Source organism: Acanthisitta chloris, unplaced genomic scaffold (genome assembly GCF_000695815.1).
Source record: "Acanthisitta chloris isolate BGI_N310 unplaced genomic scaffold, ASM69581v1 scaffold18248, whole genome shotgun sequence".
NCBI lineage: Eukaryota > Metazoa > Chordata > Aves > Passeriformes > Acanthisittidae > Acanthisitta > Acanthisitta chloris.
In genome coordinates, this window is record NW_008687806.1 from 63,472 (window position 1) to 85,960 (window position 22,489).

A 22,489-nucleotide genomic window follows, 5' to 3' on the forward strand; every position below is an offset into this window, starting at 1 on the left:
TACAATCTGAAGTTATCTGGCTTGAAAAAACATAAATAGAAGGATAACCTTCCAGTCTTACAGGACAAATAACTAACAGTGATAAGTATGGTCCCAACTGCTCCTGCTGGTAATGATATACAATGAGGCTTAATTGCAAGCTTAGGTTAGTACTGTTACATTAAATGTGTTATAATACCCTAAGCTTATGTAAATGCATTAATAAATACGCTGGACAGAAAAAGGCCCACAGTGTTGCTGATGCCTCCTGTTTGTTTTGCTGTCTTGCTATGTCTAATATTTGCATAGATATGTTTTCCCTCTTTCTGTCATGTTGTCATTCAAGTGTTTTAGGTGTTTTGTGGATTGAGCTATCTTTAGCTTTTCTGTTTTGCTGCTCCTTAAACTCATGGTTGTCATCTAGTAGATTCAAAATTTCCAGCATATCTATGTTATGAGTCTTACTTCCCACTGCCACCCCCTGTTAGTCTGGGGTTTAAAATAGCTGTTTAGTTGCTTGTAACTATTTTATTTTTAAGCACAAGTAGTGATATTTAATTTGGTCCGTAAAGTGTTTTTCTCTTACGATTATAGCTACTTTTTTAAAACTTGATATTTGAATTCATTGTTTTGTACTAGTGTTGTGTAGAGATGCCACAACTCCTCAGACATATTCAGCACAGAATAGAGCATTCTTAAGGAAAATGTACCTGTCACAGTATAGCTAGTATTTATGTATGCTGTCCTGTAACTCCTGCATATCAGTGGAAGGAGAATGGAAAAGAAAGTATCATGTTTTAGTAAAAATACTCCTGTAAACAGTGACTACGGTCTTAAATTGGAAATTGGCAAGATTATTTGTTGACATGGTTGTTTACTTTTTGCAGTGACCTTTTTGCTTTCTGAATTGTTTCCCACATTGAGCTCCCATGTACTGGCCTCATGATGTGGCAGCACTTGACATGTTTCTTACTCTGTGTTGGTCATAATAAAGTGTAGTTCTTATTCCTTGTGTTGTTTGAGTTTAATAGAATGAGTTCACAGTTAATCTACTTGAACGCTATGGATGTTTCATGTTCTAGTTTGAGCCCAGCCTGTTCAGTATTTCCCCTTCCTCATGAAAAAGGGGAAATGCAGCTCTACTACTGTTTTGATCTTTTTACTGAGCATCTTATTAGATGTTAAAAAAAATCATATGTTGGTTAAAAATAATTAGTGAAAGACAACTCAGCTTCATAAAAGTGAGATTTGAAGGTGAGAAGAATCCAATGGAAAATAAATATGTATTGCTTCCCTATGGCTTTCCATGCTGTTTTGCTGTTTCTAATGTGGTAGATGATGCACATGGCAAGTAGGGCTTTTCCAACACTGCTCTGAGCAGCTGGAACTCATCTGCTGCATTTCCTCGGTGTCTGGTGGAGGTCATACAGATGGTTTTACAAAAGGCATAACTTCCCTGGTGACAGCCAGCATACATTACTGTGAATCTGAGAGGACCTTTCATCCTGGTTTTAATGTTGGCACTAGGAGGTCTGAATCAATATCGCTGAGGAGGATGTGAAATAGAGGTAGCTTGTTTCTTACTCTCAAATACATTTGGCATTCATTTATTGAAAAAGCTAGGTCTAATAATGTACCTTCAATAAAGATTGATTTAAAGCACATGTAAATTATCTGCTGCAGGTAATTATGACACAAGAGAAAACTGCATGTTTCTAGTTAAACAACTAGGTAGACATTCAAACTTAATGATTTACTGTGCATATAATTTCATGTTCAAGAACAATATGCAAAGAACATAGTAGTGATAAAGTGATAAATGATGGCTGGTGTTTAAAAATAAAAATAGAGCTTTTTGTGTTACTGAGAATTTGTGACTCCCTTTTTTGTATAACTTGGCTCAGTTTGATACAGTTCCCCAGTGGTAATAAAGGAACAATTGAGAATGTTCTACTGTAAAATATATTCAAGAGTGATTTCTGCTTTGTAGCTGTGTGGCTTTAGTAGAACAAACTGTGAATGCTGATGGCTGGTCTTTCTCCTGTCAGCAGCATTGGATGACTCTTAAAACAATCTGGTCCGGATTTTGTTTATATCTTCCATTTCCTGGGAACGCTTTCTGGCAAAGAGAAGGAATGATTTCTGCGCAGTCATATTGGCTGGCCTGGATGACCCTTCTTTGCAAGTAATTCTAGATGCACACAAGGAAGTGTGAGTCACCCTCTTAAACCTGATCCAGGTAGAGGGGCTGAAAGTTGGCCAAGGGGCATGTGAGGGCTGCTACTGAGAGGAGATCACTGCACATGGTATCTTCTTCCCAAGCTGGTATCTTGCAAGAGCATGCAAAGCTGATGCCCTGGTGACTGGTCTTGCCACGTATGGCTAGCATCTGGACTCCAGCTCAAAAATCATTCAGAAACTGCTGCTGCCCTATGAGATGAATCAACAGAAAATGTGGTTTCTGCTGTGGATAACTAGCAGTAGTTCTTGGTTTCTTCCCTCCCCTACTTGTGTTAGAACAAAGGCTGGCAGTAGAATGTTTGTTGGAATAAATGTAACATTGCCAATTGGATCCTGGTTCTGATTCTTGTGTATGTGTCCTGTGATGCATAATAAATGTGTCACCACACAAAGTTCATAGGAGCACAAGCAGGCCTAGCCCCAGCTTTTATTTCTTTCCTTTCCTTTCTCTTGCTCTGCCTTCCTTTCCCTTTCATCTTCCCTCTTCCTCTTTCATGTGCCAGCCCTGTTAAGTGAATCAACTCCTTTCCTGCCATCAGTAGTGCCAGTTCAAAGCATTGGGGAACCAACATGGCCTTTTTCTAAGTTAAGTCTGTTAATTACATTCTTTTGTCTGTTTTATCAAGCCCTTGTGTCTATTACAGTAACTGTGTTGCCAGCTCTGCTGGCAAAGACCTCTTGAGCAGGCTGAGGGAAGGAGGTTTCTGCCAGTGTTTTTTTTTCTGTCACAGCAAACATGAGCAAAACTGAGAAAAACTACCTTCTGTTAACTGATAAAAGTGTTCAGTGAGGGGGATGTGAATGCTTTACACCCTGAGCTGGCTCAGCTCTTCTGGTACACAGTGTGTCCCTGCCCGTCCTTTATCTTTGTAGTATAAAGCGAACTGTTTTGTCTGAAAAATGACCCATTATCTGCTCTGTATTTGCACAGTGCTTAGCACAATGTAGGCTGCTCTTTTAAGTACTTAAAACCAAAACTGTGACTAGCCATTGCCCTTGTGAAGGGCTCAGTATGGTTTGTCACTGTCACTCTTATAAGACAAATACTTAGATTTCTTGATCCATTATGCGCAGTGATGGACTGCTTTTTCTAACGGGATGCTGGCATGGGCTGAACTACTTGGTACTAGTATAGTCTTTAAGTATGTAGAAAATGAGTAAAATGTCAGTTCTGAAAAAGAGAAATTTAGATTCTTAGCATACTGTATCCCAGGCAGGACTCTACAGAAAGAGAGAGAAATACACATGCTTTTTATGTACTGCAGAGTGTGTATATATATATATATTTTAATCTGTGGGTACAGACACTATTTTTGTTTCCAGAAGTCCAGATTGCTTTCTGGGAGTAGGGGTGTGTGAGCAGTATGGGTGTGGGCAGGGATGGTGAGGATAAAATCTGTAGAGCTCTATGCCTTACACTGTAGGGTGGGAGAGGAGTTCTGTCCTCCCCCAGAGCCCATGCTCTTGCTACAGCACACCAGACTGCCCCAGAACGTATCTGGTCCCAGGGGCTGCCTGCTTCACCCCAGTGCAGCTTAGAGCAGTGCTGTCTCCATGAGGCAGGTGATGGGTCAGAACCAGGGTTCAGTGTGCTCTCTTGGACCTTGGTTTGAGTTAGGCTCGCTGACTAGAAGCACAGGCCCAGCCTTAGTGGCCATGTATTGTGTTTCCAGATTGCTCTACCACAGCAGTCTGCCCCATCAGGCTCAGTGGTGGGCCCTATGTGTGAAGTGGTGGGGCTTTACATGTGTTCTGTCACAAGGAGATGGTAGTGATGGCAGCAGTGTGGCCTGGCTCTGGGCTGGCCCGTGCCTGGCATAGCTGTTTTGTCAGCATTGCCACAGAACTTTTCCATGTCTTTTCCTGGGAAATGGACGTATGGGATTATCCCTTGGGCTGCAATTAAAAAAAATAATTATTTTCCCATGTCTGTCTGTGCTTAATAATCTTCATGAGTCATAGAGCTGTCAGAAATTGAGATCTGTAGCTGTTCTGTCTGGAAAAGGGAAGTAGAAGACTTTGCTGTAGCACAGCAGGTTGCTATCGAATGCATCCCAAGAAAGCAGGCCAACATCCACCTGCACTGGAGGACAGAGCACTGATGTTCCTCATTGCAGACCATATGGTTCACTTAGCAGATCCTGCAGGGATCTGTGTGTTCACATGTAAGGAAAACACATGGGTGTGAGGAGGCAGTGTGGGCAGAGCAGGATGCAGTGCCTGTGAAGTCTCTGCTCCTATTGCAACATCAGTTGACTGTGAGGGCTGGCTCTGTGCCCTGATGGGACAGCTGAGGCTGCCTGGGTGGCCACTGCCACCAGGTGTCTGCATGTGCTTCAGGTGGGTGTGGGAAGCTGGAGGAGCAGGTTTCCAGCCTTACTCATGGGTGTGCTGCTGTGGAGGTGGTGATGGGCTTGGTGGGGTGGGTGCTGCAGCCCTTTCTTAGCCAGCTTGGGTCACCTTGCAGTTATGGAAGTGCTTCCTGTGAGCTGACTTCCTTCCCTTGAGGAGAGCATTTGCTAGACTTCACTAAATACAGAAGTTTTGCATTTTGCTTTGTCTCTGTTTTGAGGATAGTGGATACTTTTATAAACCAGGAAGGAGCAGCTTAGATTGCAGAAATAATTTAATACCTGTCTGCTGACTCTTCTAACTGACAGCAAAACATAGTGCTCTGATGGCCAGAGAAATGGAAGTCATTCTCCTGAGAAAGCAAATCTGTATTATTTCCACTATCACAGCAGGGTGCATGGCATAGGGTTGGAATGTACCATGACCTGTTGAAATGAATGACTGAAAGCAGGAAGTCATTCTGCTTGTTTTCATGCACATAAAGTGAAGGGATGGAAACAAAGAGGGCTGTGTACTCTTGACACCCTTGTTGCACTGTATTAAATGAGGCCTCTTGCTGCTTTTTCAGCAGATCCAAATCCTTTTTTAGCTTCTGGACCTAAGGCAACAATTTTTTGAGGATATGTAGCTATACCGTTCTCAGTTTTGGTGTTACACATGTTCTGATTTTATATAATTTTAACTAGTGATATAATTATAAAGGCCTTTCATCTATGTGGCCTTTGACAGTGTCTCCCGCAATATCATTTGTCACTAAATTGGAGAGATACAGGTTTGATGAATGGACTGTTAGGTGAATAAGGAATTGGCTGGATAGCTGCATCCAAAGCCTTGCAGTCAACTGCTCAATATCCAAATGGAGATCAGTAACAAGTGCTGTCCCCCAGGGGTCTATAATGCGATCTGTAGTGTTCAATACTGTCAGTGGCATGCAGTGGTTTGAGTGTGCCCTCAGCAGGTTTGCAGATGACATCATGCTGAACAAGTGCAGTTGATTCACAAGAGAGAATGGACATCATCCAGAAAGACCTTCATGCTAGAGGAGTGGGCCCATATGAATCCCATGAAGTTCAAAAAGGCCAAGTAGCAAGCAGCCCTGTGGAGGACTTGGGGTTACTGGTGGGTGAGAAATTGGACATGAGACAGCAGTGTGTGCTCGAGCCCAGAAAGCCAGCTGTATCCTAGGCCTCATAAAAACAAGTGTGGCCAGCAGGTCAGTGGAGGTGATTCTCCTCTATCCTGCTCTGGTGAGACCTGCACTTCAACGGCTAACAGGGTTTTTTTTTCTTTCACAATGAGTGTTTGAGTCTTACTGCATCCCGTGAGACCTCTGTTAGTCCTGTCAGCTTTTCTGGTCACATGAACAATTTTCTCATGCTCTTAGAAACCTACTTTTAGTATCTTCAATGTGGTGAGAAAAATCAAATGTAGACTATGTGTGCTGGTATCTGGGGTAATCTCCTCCTGTTATACACCACAAAACCATAGTAGAGGCTTCTCTGCATCTACTCTTAGGTTATCCTGTTCTCCAACATATCGAATCACAGAATAGTTAACGTTGGAAAGGACATTGGAGATCATCTAGTCCAGCTTCCCTGCTCAAGCAGATTGCTCTAGAGCATGTTACTCAGGATTGCATCCAGATGTTTTTTTGTGTCTCTCCAGTGAGGGAGACTCCAGAACCTCTCTGGGCAATCAATTCCAGTGTGTGGTCACTTGCACAGTAAAGAAGTACTTCCTCATGTTCAGGTCAGACTTTCTGTGCATCGGCTTTTGCTTATTGCCTCTTGTCCTATTGCTTGGCACTGCTGAGAAGAACCTGACTCCATCCTCTTGACAACCTCTCTTCAGGTACTTGTAGACATTGATAAGGTCTCAGTTGTTTCTTCTTGGGGTTGCATAGGCCCTGCTCCCTCAGCCTTTTCTTTTAAAGGAGATGCTCCAGTCCCCTCATCATCTCTGTTGCCCTTTGCTGGACCTGCTCCATGACCTTCACGTCTCTCTTGTACTGAGGAGCCCAGAACTTGAGACAGCACTCCAGATACAGCCTCACTAGGACTGAATAGAGGGACAGGATCACCTCTATCAACCTGTTGGCATTGGTCTTCCTAATACACCCTATTAGGTTTACCATTGGCCTTTTTGGCCACAAGGGCACACTGCTGACTCATGGACAGCTTGTCCACCAGGTCCTTCTCTGCAGACTTGCTAGCCTGCAGGTCAGCTGCCAGCCTGTTATGGTGTGTGGGATTATTTCTCCTCAGGTGCAGGACCTGGACTTTGTACTTGCCTGTGTTGAGTTTCAGAACGTTCTGCTCTGCCCATCTCTCCAACCTGTTGAGGTACTTCTCAAGGTCTGCACAGCACTCTTAGCCACTCCTCCCAGCTTTTTGTCTCCAGTGAACTTGCTGAGGAGGTTCTCTGCCCAAGTAGTTGATGAATGAGTTAAACAATACTGGGCTCAGTATTGAACCATGGAGGATACCACTAGTGACAGGCCTCCAACTAGACCCTGTGCTGCTGATTATGACCCTCTGGGTCTGCCATTCAGCCAGTTCTCGAAGCCACTTCACCACCCACTTGTCTGATCCGCATTTCCTGAGCTTGCTATGAGGATATCACAGGAGGCAGTGTCAAAAAGTGGCAATATGTAATAGCAGGTTGTTATCAAACAATGATATTTAATGAGTACTCTTATTCGGTATTGGTCTGACATAGCTTTCTATGACCTTTACCTAAGTATGCATCAGCATGTGTATATACACGTTTTTAAGCATGATTTGTAAAGTTAATTGGAGAATAAATTTGTCAGAAAAATTAATTGCAAAACTAATTTATTATTGGACACTGGGGCTAGCATCTATGTGTTTTAAGAAGTGACCTTAGCTAAAAGATCATTCTGCCACTGTTTAGGTGGTTGAAATTGAGTTAGATTTAGTTATGTTTCTGTACAGGAGACTAAAATACAGCTCTGTAGCTGTTTTGCTCTGATTTTTTTTGGGTAGTTTTAAAAGTATCAAATTTAATTAAATTGAACATTTAAGAAAAACCTTTATGAATTTTGAGGAAAACCAGACATTTGCTAAAAAATGGGGTTCAGTGGGCCATTCAGTTCTCTTTCTGATTTGTTAGCCAGCATCTGGCAATTACTAGCAGCTGTCAGGGCAGGAGGAGATAAGTGAAGGTGGAGGAGATCTATGTCAGCTAATTCATGTAATGTAAAATGAGTCTTTGACAGTCTTCTATCTGAAGAACAATGTTATAAAGTCAAGGTGATAGAAAAAAAGCAATATTGGAGTTTTTGGTGATACCTAGAAAATATTTTTCTTCTCAAATTGGCACTTCAAAGGGCCACTGAAAGCAGTAGCTTAATTGATTTCCTGGCAGCCAGCAGGTGAGTATTATAAAGCTAATGCACTTAGTTGCTGTCTGTCTGTATTCTCTGTCTGCCCTGTGGAACTGTCCCACAATAACTGTCTTATGGTCCAAAAAGAGCTAAGATTGAAGAGGAGCATGGAAAAGGTTGACATGATTCTGCTGTCATCTACCACCATTCTTGTACAGGGTCCCTCCACTCCCAAAGAAAGAGAAAATTAGAAATGTGTTATATAGAATGGCTCTGAGTTTCATGTTTTGCTGTTTTTTCTATGGTAGAGAAAGTGATTAATTTGTTTCAATAAATATTACTCCTTTTGAGCCACTAGTCTGTGTAGAACAGTGGCCGCTCCTTACATAGGGCTCAATTCCAAGTCCTTTTTGTTGTCTTTCTCTTTTTTTTTAAATCTGTGAGAATTTGTCCCAGTAGTTTCTTTCTGAAAAGCCCCAGTTTCTTCTTCCTTTAGATGCAGCCAAACCAAAGCATTCTTTCTGAAATGACTCCTCAAACTTGCCAAGCTTTCTTTCTTTGCCGTCTTTGCGTGCTAATGCGTCTACTCTAACATGAGCCAGGATGCACTGATTTGGTTCCTGAGTGTAAGGCTGCTGATGCACAGAACCACAGAGATAGGGAAGAAAAAAACCCCAAACACTAAAGAAGGAAAAGGTTCCTTCCTGGTCACGGTTGCAGTCCCCTAGCTTTCATTTACTCCTTTCAGTATGAAATAAGAATAAATTGAAAGACAAAAAGAAAAAAGTGCCTGTTTTCGGGGAAGTACTGCTTAAACACTGATTTTATAACTCCTTTTGTTTCTTCTGTAGAGTGGGAAGCCCCCAGTTAAGGACATGTTCACAGACCTGAAAGATGGAAGGAAGCTTTTGGACCTTTTGGAGGGTCTGACGGGGAAACCTCTGGTAAGAGAAAGTCTGAGTCATATTTCTATTTATTTAAAAACCCAAACTAACAAATAAGCAAAACCCAAAACCCACACTGTGGCATGTGGTGTTCTGTTTTGTTTTAAAAATTTATTTAAAACCCTGTTTTGCTTGTAGTGTGTACTTGTTCTGTGCAGTTCCTGTGAAATTCCCACGAACTTCCACTCACGGGATATAGGGTCAGGCTGAAGTTTAACTGTGCAACTCTCTTGAGGGTTTACATACTGTCCAGCAGAGGATGTAGAACCAGAGGTGTTACTCATATAGTATACAGTGATCTTTTAAAGATCTGTTTCTGCATGATCAGGAAGACCAGCCTTCAGCTGGATACCTATGGACTTCTAATAAGCTCATGTAAGGTCCTTCAAAGAAGAAGGAAAGAAAAGAGACAACAGCTAGTAGGCAATACAAAAATCTGCATCTCCATTGAAAAATTATGCGGTATACAGATAGGAAAAAGCTGAAAACTGTTCAAATCATGTATGGGAAAGTGTGTGTGGCTGAAAACTCTTCCCCAGATAACTCTGATGCCTGTTCAGAAAGACACATGAGGCATGGTGAAACCTGTGACATCACTGGGGATTAAATTATTGATTCCACTGTTTTATAATCAATCTCAAATTGTTTATCAACCTTATGAGGAACCTTCAGCCCTTTAAAATTTCACATTGTAGATTTGCCTTGTTTTCTAAACAGATGCATTTCACTTGTACTTTTAATGATTTGTGGTGTGATTTCAAGTATGGTCAAGACAATAGGAGTTCTCTTGTTTCTAAGTTATTTACTGTGTTTCTATTTCAGCTCCATGCTTTTGCAGCATGATCGTGTTCTGCCACAGGAGTTAAATTGCAATGATTAAAAGCAAATGCAGTGGCAGTTATTGTCAAGTGTTGCAGTGGGTCTTTTTCCTCCGATATTAAAAGGAAGGGAAATTCAGGAAGTGTAGCTTCTTCCCAGTATGCAGAGATTTAGCAGGCTTTCTGTGCCAGAAAAACAAATTGCTGCTTGTTCTCTCTTGGGAGCCAAAAAATGTCAACTACTCTGGCAAATGTTCAAAAGCCTCAGATTTGCCCCATGAACTCTCACTTTGCTGTTGCACTGCCAGTTTATAAGTCTGTAGATGCTGGGAATAAAAATATTGGACTTGCTGAAGATGAACTGAAACATATTTTGAATCCAAGGCTTGTTGTGTGCCATGAATTGAGGAATATTGTTCTGACCAGTTTTTGTTTTGAAGTTGTCATGGATGATCTTGTTTGGTTTTTCTTACTACTATTACTACAAAAAAAAGTTTAAATCTGGAGGAAATTAAGAAAGAGTCCTGTTATTTTTGCTATCTTTCATTTTGTTTGGTCTGTCAAGTTAATTCTGATGTTGAACAGATTGTAACTTTTTATTTTCAGCCTAAAGAACGAGGTTCCACACGAGTACATGCATTAAACAACGTCAACAGAGTACTGCAGGTCTTGCATCAGAACAATGTGAGCATGTTTTTCCACAACTTTTTGATAGATTCTTTAGTTTGTTGTTGTGTGTAAATGAGTTCAGAATCCAGAGAGTAAAGATTTTTGGTACTAAAATGAGAATTCAGTGAGATGGAGAAACTATTCTTAGTTTTCCTGATCTAATGTAGAATTTCATTGTCCAGCAATTTTGTGAAATCTTAAAATGCTAAGTAAATAAGGGTATTAACTGAAGTGTGTTTTGTTGAGACGTGTTTGGCTCCCAAAACAAAGGTGACTTGAAGCTCTGCAATGCATAGTTAATGAACCCGGCAGAGCAAAAAAACCTAATTTTCAGTGGTGATGTATAACTTGGTACAGAAGTCTGTAAGGATATGACAGGTTTTATGGTTCTGTTTTATATGTCCTGTTCTCAGTATCCAGGAGGATCTTTTAATTGACATCTGTCAGCTCTGTGTCAAATGTGTACTATTTCTAATTTGCAACTTGGGTAGCTGATCAGAAGAACAAAACTAGCAATCAAAGCCCTATCTTCCTTTAAGAAAAATGAGAATAATAATTGTTTATTTTAATGTTTGATTTTACTGCCTGGAAGCCAGTAGTACTATAGTAAAGTGATTTTATTTTTCTCCTGAAGAACAATTCCTGATAAGTGCATGCTTTATCCTTAGAATTTCTATTTATGAATGTCAGGGCACTAAAATAACTTAATAAGAACATTCTGGCAATAAAATACATCAATTACAAAAAGGCATGGGCATATTTATTTATATAAACTGCTGATCAAAGAGTGATACCAGCTTGCTGTATAATATTGCAATTTCCCCTCCGTGTTGGTGGACTAGTGTCATATTTCTAGGACCTAGACAAAGCTAGAGGCAGGTCATTTGTTTTTGTTCTTTGAGATACTGTAAATATTGATTAACTTTTTTTCTAAGAGAAAGTAATGAGTCTTTTTAGTTTGAAATTGATTTATTTTATGATGATAATAAATTAAATACTACTGAATTGCAATAATTAATTAGTTCTTCCTTAAGCAGACAGGATCTGTGTTTCAGGAAGTAAACAGATGGTATTAGTTAGCTGAAGGTTGTTAAGGTCATGTACTTGATTTATACCTACTGTTTAACATCATTAGAAAGTGTGTTGTGCATTAAGATGAAGGGAAAAGACATCCACTGAGAAGCAGTTGCATTGTGTTGCTTGAGAGCTTGTGGGCTATGCAATATTCATAACTTGTGAAATAATTTATAAAAGTGTTTAAATATATATATATTGTAAGAATCTGACAAACCCAGGCTGTAGGTGATCAAATGATCCCATGAACCTCATCCGTTTAGCAGAATGGTTCTAAGTAATGAAGCTTAACTATTGATCTATGGATGAAATTTTAAAAAATAATAATTTAAAAGAATACATGGGAAGTCATTCCATATTGTCCATATCTGTCTACTGTCTTTTTTTATCATGAACTTTGCTTAAGTCTCAGTAGGCCATTCACTATCCTATTGGATTGCTGACTACATCCTGCAAAGCACCTTTAAAGACAAAAATGGATGCATGGATAGCAAGAGGAATGCATTATTGTTATTTTTACTATTACTCTTGATACGTGATTTAAAAATGTGAAGTGTTTTGTTTTTGTTGTTCTCAGGAGTGTTTTTATTCTATTATAGGTGAAAAAGCTCTTAATATGCAACCACTTTATTTTTTTTGCCCGTGGTCTTTAGTCTTGCGTTCTGATCTTTGTCTACTAGAGTGCTTTCCAGTCTGTTTTTAATGATTTGCACTGGTGATTCTTTTGGCCTGTTCTTGCCTGGCTACTTTACAGTTATTTCAAAATACATGCCCGGTATTTGCAAAGAGTATTGCTGTAAGTTTCTGTTCCAGCTGCTGTAAAAATTGGGGAAAGTCACAAATCCACAAGCTTTCTTAGTACTTCAAAGTGTAATTTGTGGCTGTGTGTTATTCTTGGAACACAGTTTTGATTTGATTCTCCTAACCAAGGCACCTGTGGGAATCTGAAAATTGTCAAGCAATGAGGTTACAAGTAAATTTTGAAGGACTGACACTAGTCTTATATGTCTGCATTACGCCTTTATAGATCAGCAGTATCATCTAAAATGAGACTAAACCTTTTTCTTGTCTGTTCTGTCACAGTAGGTTATGTCCACTGAGGGTCAGAGTATGGCCTCTGTTACTGTCTCGTCACCATTGGTATTATTTAATTCCTAGCCAGCTCCTTGGTGCAGGTTTTGTCTCTGTGGCCAGCTGTGCCCAGACAGCGTAAGGTGGGAGGTGTTTCTGGTAGACACTGTGGATAAAACTGTTTTGGAGTGGGGGTGAGAAAGGAGTTAAAAAGCTTCCCATTGACTTGAAGTGCACTTGTGCCACTGGCCCTTGGAGCTGGAGGATGCTCCTGGCTCAGGTTATTTACAAGAACAAAGCCCCACCGTCTGTCCTGTTTTGGGAGGGCGTTGCAGCATCTGCTGTGTGTGTACATAAACCCAGGGAGGTATCTGCTTCATCTACTGTAGGCAGCTGTTCCTAGCCCAATTTCCATAGGTGTGGTGGCAGCTAATGCAGTGCAAGGTGGTTCAGAGTTAGTGCCACTTTGTGTGAACTGAAAGGAGATTTGATGCCCCAATTTAATTCAGACTGTAAAGGAGCGTTGAGTGCATATCTGGTCATATGCTCTAAGCTTTGCTTCTTCTGAGGGTTGAATGCTTAATGAAGGAGCAGCTTGCCTCACTTGCCTTCTTGCTTACTAAAGTAATCTCCTTGTGTCTCTTTTTAATGGTCTCAATTAGGCCATTTCCATGTCAATGTCAAGTCCTGTGAATGTAAGGAAATTTGGTGCCATTTTTTTGTCATGTTGTCTTGACAAATTGAGATAGACAGTTCTCTGTCAGTTCTGGCTATCTCTTTCTAACTACTTTTTATTTCAGAAAACTTGATAATATGTGGTTGGACAGCCAGGGATATGAGGTGGGGCTGTGACTTGAAGCTGTGATAACAGTGTTTAATACAGAGTTGATCCAACCTCTGTAGGTGGAGTTGGTGAATATTGGAGGAACTGACATCGTTGATGGAAATCACAAGCTGACGCTGGGGCTGCTGTGGAGCATTATCTTGCACTGGCAGGTGAGAGATTGCTGTGAGATCTCTTCCTTTCCAGGAATTGTGTGCATTGATCTACTGAGATTTTCTCAGACCTTCCCAGGGTTTTGGTGGCAGAAAATACTGCTTCTATTTTGGGCTGGTAAATAAAGGCAGGCCAGTATTTAGTTTCAGCTCTCAGTCTATTGGCTCCCTCCCATAATACGTATTCTCGTATGTGCTCAGTTGTACTCAGTCTCTCAGTTTAGTTCCTGCTGGTGTTAATTGCAGAGAAGCTTTTCAGGCTGAAGCTCTGTATTTAGATTCCTTCCTCAAAGGCTTGAGGCAGGTAGTTTTTTACTATCTAGGTGGCTGCGTTTGACTTGCATCTTACATGCTACTCTGTAGGTCTGTTAGTCTTGTAGATTGAATGGCTCGTGGTTTATCCAGGTATACGAGAAGATCATTGAATTCACTTGGAGGGACTTTAGCAGTTGCATATGGATAGTTCCCAAACATCAGCCTCCTTTTGTTGGGTGGGAAGATATTGTCTTCTTTCAGAAAACCTGTGCTGTATTTTGGGGGTTTGTTTACTGGTGGAGCCGTAGCACATAGCAGTGAGAAATATTCCCTATGCTTACCATAGACAGCATCGAGGAGAGGGGGAGGATTGTTAGTAAAAGTAATGTGCCATTATTATAGGAAGCACTGCTGGTTCTTGGAATCAGTAGATTACAATAAGAGTGCATATATGGCCTGAAGACTCCTATTTCCAAATTTCATGTGAGGAGTTGGAGTTTGATTCATAGCTTTTCACAGGGAACACCCTTTCATGATTTGTGAAATAATTTGGTTTTGTAAGCAAGAAAAATGTAGCATACGTCTGTAAGATGTAGTTACTGTTGTGCAGGTGAAGGATGTCATGAAGAACATCATGTCAGATTTGCAGCAGACCAACAGTGAGAAGATCCTACTGAGCTGGGTTCGGCAGTCCACAAGACCTTACAGTCAAGTCAACGTTTTGAACTTCACTACAAGCTGGTCAGATGGACTTGCCTTTAATGCTGTCATCCATAGACACAAGTAAGTAGCAAACAGCCTAGCTTAGACCTAGTGAAGTAAACAGCTTTTTCTTGTCTCTTCATGCTTGAGCATTTGACCATTTCTAGCCTCTTTTGGTGATTCATTGTCTGGTTTTTTTGCTGTTTTTATTGTTGTGGTAACAACAGCAGTGGAGAGATATTGCTCGAGCCTTGCAAAGGCTAGTGCCAAGGATGCAGTGTAACACTCAGTTCCTGCACATGCATGAATATTTTTGTGTTTTATGTCCCGCTTGGTATGCATTATACAGTGAATGTGTTCAAATGGTCACTGCAGGGGAGGGAGGGGAGTTGACCATCTCCTTCACCAGTACTTCCTTCTACTTCTACTCTCCCTCCTCTGCTAAGAGAAAAATTTCTTCAGTTGGGGTTTGCCATATTTCAATAGGAAGATAAGCTTCAAAATGAAATAATAAGAAAGGCTCTTTTAAAAAAAATATATCTTGGTTGAAAGACAATGTATGCAGTTTTTTCAGGAGAACTGTTGGGCAGAAGAATCTAAGGGTAACAGAATACTTCAGGTATCTGTAGAATATTAATTAGTTTGTTCCTTACACTTCACAGGGAATAGTGTTAAAGCTTCTTTGCACAGATCTTTTGTGGGTTTTTTTCTTATTTTTGGAGAAGTCTTTGGCAGTTTAAAGAAACCATCATTTTGTGCTTCTATGAAACTTGCATAACTTTTTTTACTTTCTTTTTAAAATATTTTTTCTTTGAGATCTACTAGGAAATCCATTCTAATCCAGTGTACCTTAAATTAAGTCAGCTCATTGCTTTGCAAAGTCTGACTGTTCCTAACCATAAATAACCATTTTAACATGGTAATGGTATGATAATTTCTAGAATTTAACCAGACCTCCTGGCCACCAGGTGTCTGACACAGCAAATGCTTTGCAAACACCCATAATGTTTATACCCAGTAGATGCACAGTGTTGCAAAACATATGCTCACTTTATGCCTGCTGTTCTCTGCTCTTAAGTGCCCATTTGGCCTGTGCTAACTGAAGTAGGCTCTGTCACAGGCTCTCTGGCTTCAGGACGGGTCTGCCCTGACACACCTCTACGCCTTGTGGGCCAGACTTGGCTTGTGCTCAGCCTGCCTGGGTGTGTAAGGAGGACCTGCACCACACTGAGGGCTCCTGAGAGTTTGGAAGGACTTTTGCAAAGGCAGAGCAATACTTGCAGAGGTCTCTGGAGTTTATCAGAAGTATCACCAAGTCCTTTCTGTAGATGGTGTGAACTGTAGTGGTGGTTTTCCGCCCTGACACAGTTGCCTGTAGCAGCCTTGCTTTGCTGCTGATTGTGTGAAGCTTTGTGATGGAGAGTGTGCCAGCTATAGAAACAAAGGAGTCCTAGGTGACATGAGGAAAGCAGGAGAGGGGTAGCAAAACTGGTTTCATGCTGTTTGTTGTTTTATGTGTTGTGATTCTGTGACTGGGCTTTGCAGGATCTGAAGTGCCCTCTTCAGAACACTGTTAAATAGCAAAAGCCCCTGCTGAAAGCTATGAGTAATGGTGCTTTCCTATGACTTCCTAAATCTCTGGGTCTGCTCAACTCTGAGCCTTTTACTCCTGTTCCTTGGAGCCTGACAGCTGTTGGCATGTCAGAATTCAGTTTTGCTGTCTCTGGGCACTAGTCCTTTAGCCAGGAAAACACCGTTATACCTACATGGAGAAATCCTGAGCTAGATTTAGATTCAGGTTGGCTTTGAAAGAGAAACTTTAAAAGCACTTGCAAGGAACAAGGAGACTGGGGGCAGGTTGCAGAAGTGCTAGGATAACAAAGCTGTTCAGCCTACCCAGACAGTAGTGCTTCCCTATCTAAGGGGCATTTTCAGTATTGCTTTTTCCATTTTAGTTTAATATGGCACTTAAAATAGGAGATTTTTAAAATATCTTAGTAAGAGATTTAGTATTCCTTTTTCTTGTTATGTACCTATCAATAATTATTAGTGGTGCTACCTCTTGGCTACAATGTCTAGTAACACTAACACCTGCAGCACTTAAGTGACCAATTACCTCATATAATTTTATTAACATTTTACTGTGCTGGTCGCTTTCATTTCCTAATATTATCTTAGTTCCTCTTTGAATTGAATTATCATCTTTGGTTCAGTTTTCTTGCTCACATGTAAATACCTACATTGCATTTTATTAAAAATTGTGTTATCATGGTAATGTGCAGGTACAGCATATGCAATATATTCATTGCATTGTGTTTTTCGAAGTCAGTCTCTGCTAAAGCTTTACATGAATCTATGTGGTTGTCCTTGTTGCTCCTGCATGGAGGTACAGTATTCCATGAGCTTCTATCAGCATCTTTGCATATGTCTGTTCCTGCTTACCCTGCTTTGTTCTGGCTTTTTGCTTCTCAGACCCTTCTGGTTTTATGGCCTTCCTCTTTCACAAATGTAATGACTCCACAGACAATAAAGGATGCTCTTAGGGCAATTTACAACTGAATCAAATATTAAAAGACTTAAAGGAAAACCTATCTCTTCCTCCCCAAGTTCTGTAAAGTACAGAATCAATAGCAGTGTTTTGATGAGAAGCCACTGTTGCAGGGGAATGGAAGGTATTTTAATGGGGCTGCAGCTGAACAGCTGTGCTGCTGCAGCACTTGGCTGATCATGCCCTGTTGGTGTAGGTACCACTAAGAACAGGTGCTGTTTGTTCACCCCACTATCAGCTCCATGTTCTGATCTTTCCCTTTGAGACCTGCCCGGGTGTTTTGGGTGCACAGCTGGACTGGAGATGTGGTTGGGTTAACCCTGGTCTAAGGTGAAAGCTGCTGATTGCAAATCAGTCCCCTCCTTGGGCTTATTTGCATTGTGACTCATGAGCACTCGTGATGGGGTGTTTTCTGTAGATTGTTATTTATTTTGGGGGAAAAAATGCCATGGGGAAGGGTGAGTGAGTGGGGTGGAGTCTGCTGTTGCTCTTGGCTGTGGTGGTCTGAGGTGGTCACTGAACCACATGACAAGTTGGGAATGAGGCTTTCCAGGAACAGAGTGACTCTTGGTTACCTAGCAGTGCCTGATGCAGGGAATGTGTAGTAACAGCAATGCTGTGAAAGAAGTGGTTGAAGAAAACTAGTTCTGGGATAAACTTTAAACAAAGTCTATGTATTCTTGTTAGTACTATTTGATCTCCTGTTACAGTCAATGACTCTATGGTTAGAACACATAGAATGGAAGGTGGGTGTCCTGTGAATATGCAGTCAGTTAATTGATTTGTGATTGACAGATTCTCACTTATAAAAAAGCACATATTTGTATTTATACATTTGTGTATATGCACTAATGTTGGTATTTTGTATGTATGTTTATAAAACTTGGGTAGCTGCTGTTATATCCATAATGTGATATTCTGCATGGTATGTCATTTTTTTTGGATAAAATTTACTTTCTTCCTTGTCTTCCTTTTACTTTTAGACCTGAGCTGTTTAGCTGGGATAAAGTTCTAAAGTTGTCCCCAGCTGAAAGACTGGAACATGCTTTCAACATAGCCAAGAACCACTTAGGAATTGAGAAACTCTTGGATCCTGAAGGTGGGATAATAGTTATTTTACTTGACTAGAAGCTTTTTTCAGCTCTCTTGAAAGATAAAATAAAAATTCCATCAGTTTTGTGCAGTGCTGTTGTCTTGAGCCCTTAAATTTGGGTTTAAAGTAATGTAGTTTGTAGGGTGAGGGTATGTCTGTGTGTGCATGTGCTTTGCTGTTTTGAATGTTAAGGTTCAGGTTGACTTGCCATTCAGAGACTGTATAAAGAAGCTGAAGTTGGTACCCTGACTTTCTTTCATTTTAGGTAGGAGTCCTGTTGCAAGGTGTGTGCTTTTCAGATGAAATACAGCATTACATAGAATAGGATAGTTTAAGAGCTCACGATCTGTTGTTCTTCTATATACACTGAGTAGTAGTAGCTGCCAGTGCTGTGAGTATATACTGTGTAAGAACACTTACCAGGAAACTTTTACAGCTCCTTTTTAAAATACTGAGCTCTTGTTCTGCTTTGAAGTGAGCCTCCAAAGATTCATTCTATAAGACAAGCTCTCAAACTTTATAGATTCAAGCACTGCTTTCCTAAGGAAAAAAAAAAAAGTATTAACTGAATGGATACTGCTCATAACCCAAGAGATAAGTGAACCTGAGTCAGTGAAACTCTTTTCAGTATGGAAAATCAGAAATTTAACTGACCAGTGCTGGGAGTGGGGATAGAGCCTAAGTGGAAATGTTTTGTTTTTTTAAATGCAGAATACTGCCCATGCACTGCATTTCTGCTAGGGAGATGCTTCAGAATAATTTTCCCCAAACAGTTTTTATTCCATAGTAACTTCATGTTTGGGCTCTTACTTCAAAGAGATCAAACTGTTTAATATGAATTCACTTTCTAATGTAGAAATTTTTTTTTTCTCCATGCTACTTTGAACCTTTATCAAACATGGTCTCTAAGTTAAAAGCTTACTAAAGACTACTTAACAGGAGAACCTGTAATTTACACAATGTATAAAGTCTTACCTGTGTTCTAAGTAATGATCTAGAAAACTGGCTCCTTCATGTATTTTTTCCCATATTTTATCTTTTTGCTGCAGATGTTGCTGTACAGCTTCCAGACAAAAAGTCTATTATTATGTATTTAACCTCTTTGTTTGAGGTCCTTCCTAAGCAAGTCACAATGGAAGACATTCGGGAGGTGGAAACCCTTCCAAGGAGATACAAACAGGAATGTGAGGATGGAGAGTTCAATATGCAGCAGGTGTGTGTGTTATTAAAGTCAGCCCATCTTTTCTTGAGTTGCAGTTTTAGCTGGTCTTCAGGTTTGTCCATTACCTGTGGAACATGCCTTCTGTCTTGGACAACACAACTGGGAAAATGCGAGAAATCATAGTCAATCACGTTCTTTGTGATTGACTTCAGTCTTTCAGTCTTCCTTTTCTGATTCATGTACAAAATCCTGTGTGTTGAGATATGAAGTTTCATTTCTTTTATGCTTCTTTCCTTTGCTTCTCTGTCTTACCTTGCTAGTCTTGACCAGGTAGAGAGGGTGACCCAAAATGTTTAACTGAATTTGCTATTGAACTTGATGGGTAGTGGTAGTGGTGGGGTTCTGTTTGTTTGTGAGATTTACTGTTAAGCAAGATTAAAGCTGTCTTTTCTATCCAGATTCTTGTTTTAAAACAAAAGTTCATTAGTAATGACTATGACCTTCCTCATGAAAATGTACCCAATGATTACTTTGAACTTGTTATGAAAGATTAAAAGGGATCCCAGTTGTTCTGTTTTTAATATTGTTTGGGAAGGCATTTTCTGTGCACTTCTAAGACATCACTTTTCTCTTGGCTGCCTAGACTGTAGCACTTGAAGAGGAGCAGGACAGTTCTAGAGCAGAGACTCCCAGCACAGTGACAGAGGTGGATATGGACTTGGATAGCTACCAAGTTGCTCTGGAAGAAGTTCTTACGTGGTTGCTGTCAGCTGAGGATGCATTTCGGGAACAGGAGGAAATATCTGGTGATGTTGAGGAAGTCAAAAGTCAATTTTCCACTCATGAAGTAAGCTTCTCTCGTAATTTTTTTTGCTGTGGTTTGGTCTTGCTTTTTGTGTAGGTGTGTAAGCTGCAGAACTTCTTAGTCCTTATTCAAGACCTGCCATTCTGTTTCTTTCGTCTGTCTTCTACAAGCACCTCTAACTGAATGTGATGTTGGGTTGTTTTGTCGTTGTGTTGTTTTGTTTTGTTTTTTGTTGTCAGACAATAGCTGCTTGAAGGTGATATTGATCTTCTTAGACTTACAGTGGAACATGCTTTGAAACTTCAACATATTTTTTAAATCAACTTTTTCTAGCTGGCTTACTGGTGTCTATAATACAAAGGCAGTTTGATCCAGACTGAATCACACTTCTCTGCTGCCAACTGTTAAAAAGCCTGGTCAGCCTTATGTCACTTGCTGTTAAATGAGGGCAGTGCTGAAATTGATAATCATGTTGATTTAATTCAGTGGTCTCCCTGTGATGATTAGGATAGTTTGTTTCAGAAATACATGTTGATCCTTCCAAAATATTCTTGTTTCCAAATTATTTTGGTTTGACTCTAAGTCTGAACAAATGCCCTAATGTTGCTAGAAGTTTCAGGTGTCATGTTAGATGTTTTCTCCTGTGTCAGTACACACTGTATACAAAGGAATATAAAATCTTAATGCTAGTCGATATGAAGAATTTTTTCCTTGTGCTACAGTTTTAAAGCCATGAAGCAAAGGAAAAGGTGTTCTGGATTTATAGTAAATATATGAATTTTTAAATGTTACTAATTTATAGGGTTCTACTTGCATTCCTATAATACATTTCAGATCTTGTTTTATGTTCTGTTGGCTATAGGTAAGTTTCAGTTTCATATTCCTGGCGTATTTCTTCAAAGGCTGTTGTCTTCCAGATTTTTCTCTGAGGTGATCATGTTGTTTTTCTCGGTTAATTCTGTTTTACTGGCTCCAGAATTTTCATACTCATGGAGAATCTCCCTGGAGAGGAGCAGATGTGACATGCTTGTGTGTTTGATGGTGCCAGCTAATTCTGCAGCACTGTTTCAAACTTGACAATTTATTAGGACATTGAAAAAATTCCTAAACTCCTGTAGGATCTCACAGTGATGTGTCTGTTTGTACCATTTCCAGTGTTTTATGATGGAACTGACTGCGCACCAGAGCAGTGTGGGCAATGTTCTGCAGGCTGGAAACCAACTGGTGGCCCAGGGAAATCTGTCACCTGAAGAGGAGTTTGAGATCCAGGAGCAAATGCTGCTACTGAACTCCCGCTGGGAGGAACTCAGGGTGGAGAGCATGGACAGGCAGTCCCGGTGAGTCATGACACACAACCTCATCTAGAGGTGCAGGACCAACTTTTGGTACTTACTATAGCTTGGAGAAGTTGGTTTACATCAGATTGTAAGACTGTTTTTTAGAATTAACTCTTCAGTTTGTGCCATGAAATCCACATTCTTCATAGTTTCCAATGTGGAATGAGTATAACTGGTTGGGGTTTGTTTGTTTATTATTATATAAAGTATTTTGTGACCGTTATGTAGATGTGCCAGACTAAATATATGGTATTTAAGTGCAATAGTTATGTAAACTATGAGAACACTCTTAAAAACAAAGTTAAGTTTCTCAATAAAGCATACAGTAGATGTGGATAGCTATGGGTATTTACACAACTAAAAAGCATTTAGAAGTAATTTTTTCCTGCTTGTGAGTTACCAAGCTGAAAGTTGCACATGAAGGGAGAAACTGCATTTTGTTGTGACTCTCAGCAAAGGCTTTATTAGCAACAAATCCCTGTTGGAAGAAACAATTCCTGATAGAAATTGCATAATTCACGACTTTTTTTGTTGAGCAAGAAAGAGGGATACTTAACTGTGTTCCTTAGCTTAATGGTGAAAAGGCTATTTGATGATAGGTTACTGTTTTATGAATGGACTTGCTTCTTTCCTATATAAACTAGAATTTAGTTACTTTCCTTAGGAAAGCTATTTCCAGAATAACTCAGTCTGTGCTTCCCCCTGCAGCCTGCATGACACGCTGATGGAGCTCCAGAAGCAGCAGTTGCAGCAGCTCTCTGACTGGCTGACAGTCACTGAAGAACGCATTCAGAAGATGGAATCTCAGCTCTTAGCGGAAGATTTGGAATCTCTTCAAAAACAGCTAGAAGAACATAAGGTGAACCTTTTTGTCTGTTATGTTAATATGTATGGGAGAAGTATTTCAAAGAGGTGTTATACATTGGTGACTTCCTTAGCTTAGCAGCTTGATTGTGTCAGAAGTCAGTTGGCTGCATTTGGTGTTTGGAAAAGGATGGTGATGGTGTAGAAAGGAATTGGAAGTCTCAACACTTGAGCACTGATGACTAGCAGGAATTATTATATTTGCTTCGTGCAGGAAGTGAAACCTGTAGGGA

General features: G+C 40.2%; 1 protein-coding gene across 1 annotated transcript in view; it reads left to right on the plus strand.

Annotated features, from left to right (window-relative positions):
• LOC103808020 (utrophin-like) overlaps window positions 1-22,489 on the plus strand; it is a gene marked incomplete at its 3' end in the record, with an annotated part of 123,877 nt that overhangs the window by 30,147 nt on the left and 71,241 nt on the right. The window contains exons 3-11 of the mRNA XM_009080775.1: window positions 8,770-8,862; window positions 10,287-10,364; window positions 13,398-13,490; window positions 14,356-14,528; window positions 17,979-18,094; window positions 19,138-19,301; window positions 19,894-20,097; window positions 21,211-21,392; window positions 22,101-22,251. Coding sequence (XP_009079023.1) covers window positions 8,770-8,862; window positions 10,287-10,364; window positions 13,398-13,490; window positions 14,356-14,528; window positions 17,979-18,094; window positions 19,138-19,301; window positions 19,894-20,097; window positions 21,211-21,392; window positions 22,101-22,251 — 1,254 coding nt within the window. The remainder of the gene's footprint in view (window positions 1-8,769; window positions 8,863-10,286; window positions 10,365-13,397; window positions 13,491-14,355; window positions 14,529-17,978; window positions 18,095-19,137; window positions 19,302-19,893; window positions 20,098-21,210; window positions 21,393-22,100; window positions 22,252-22,489) is intronic.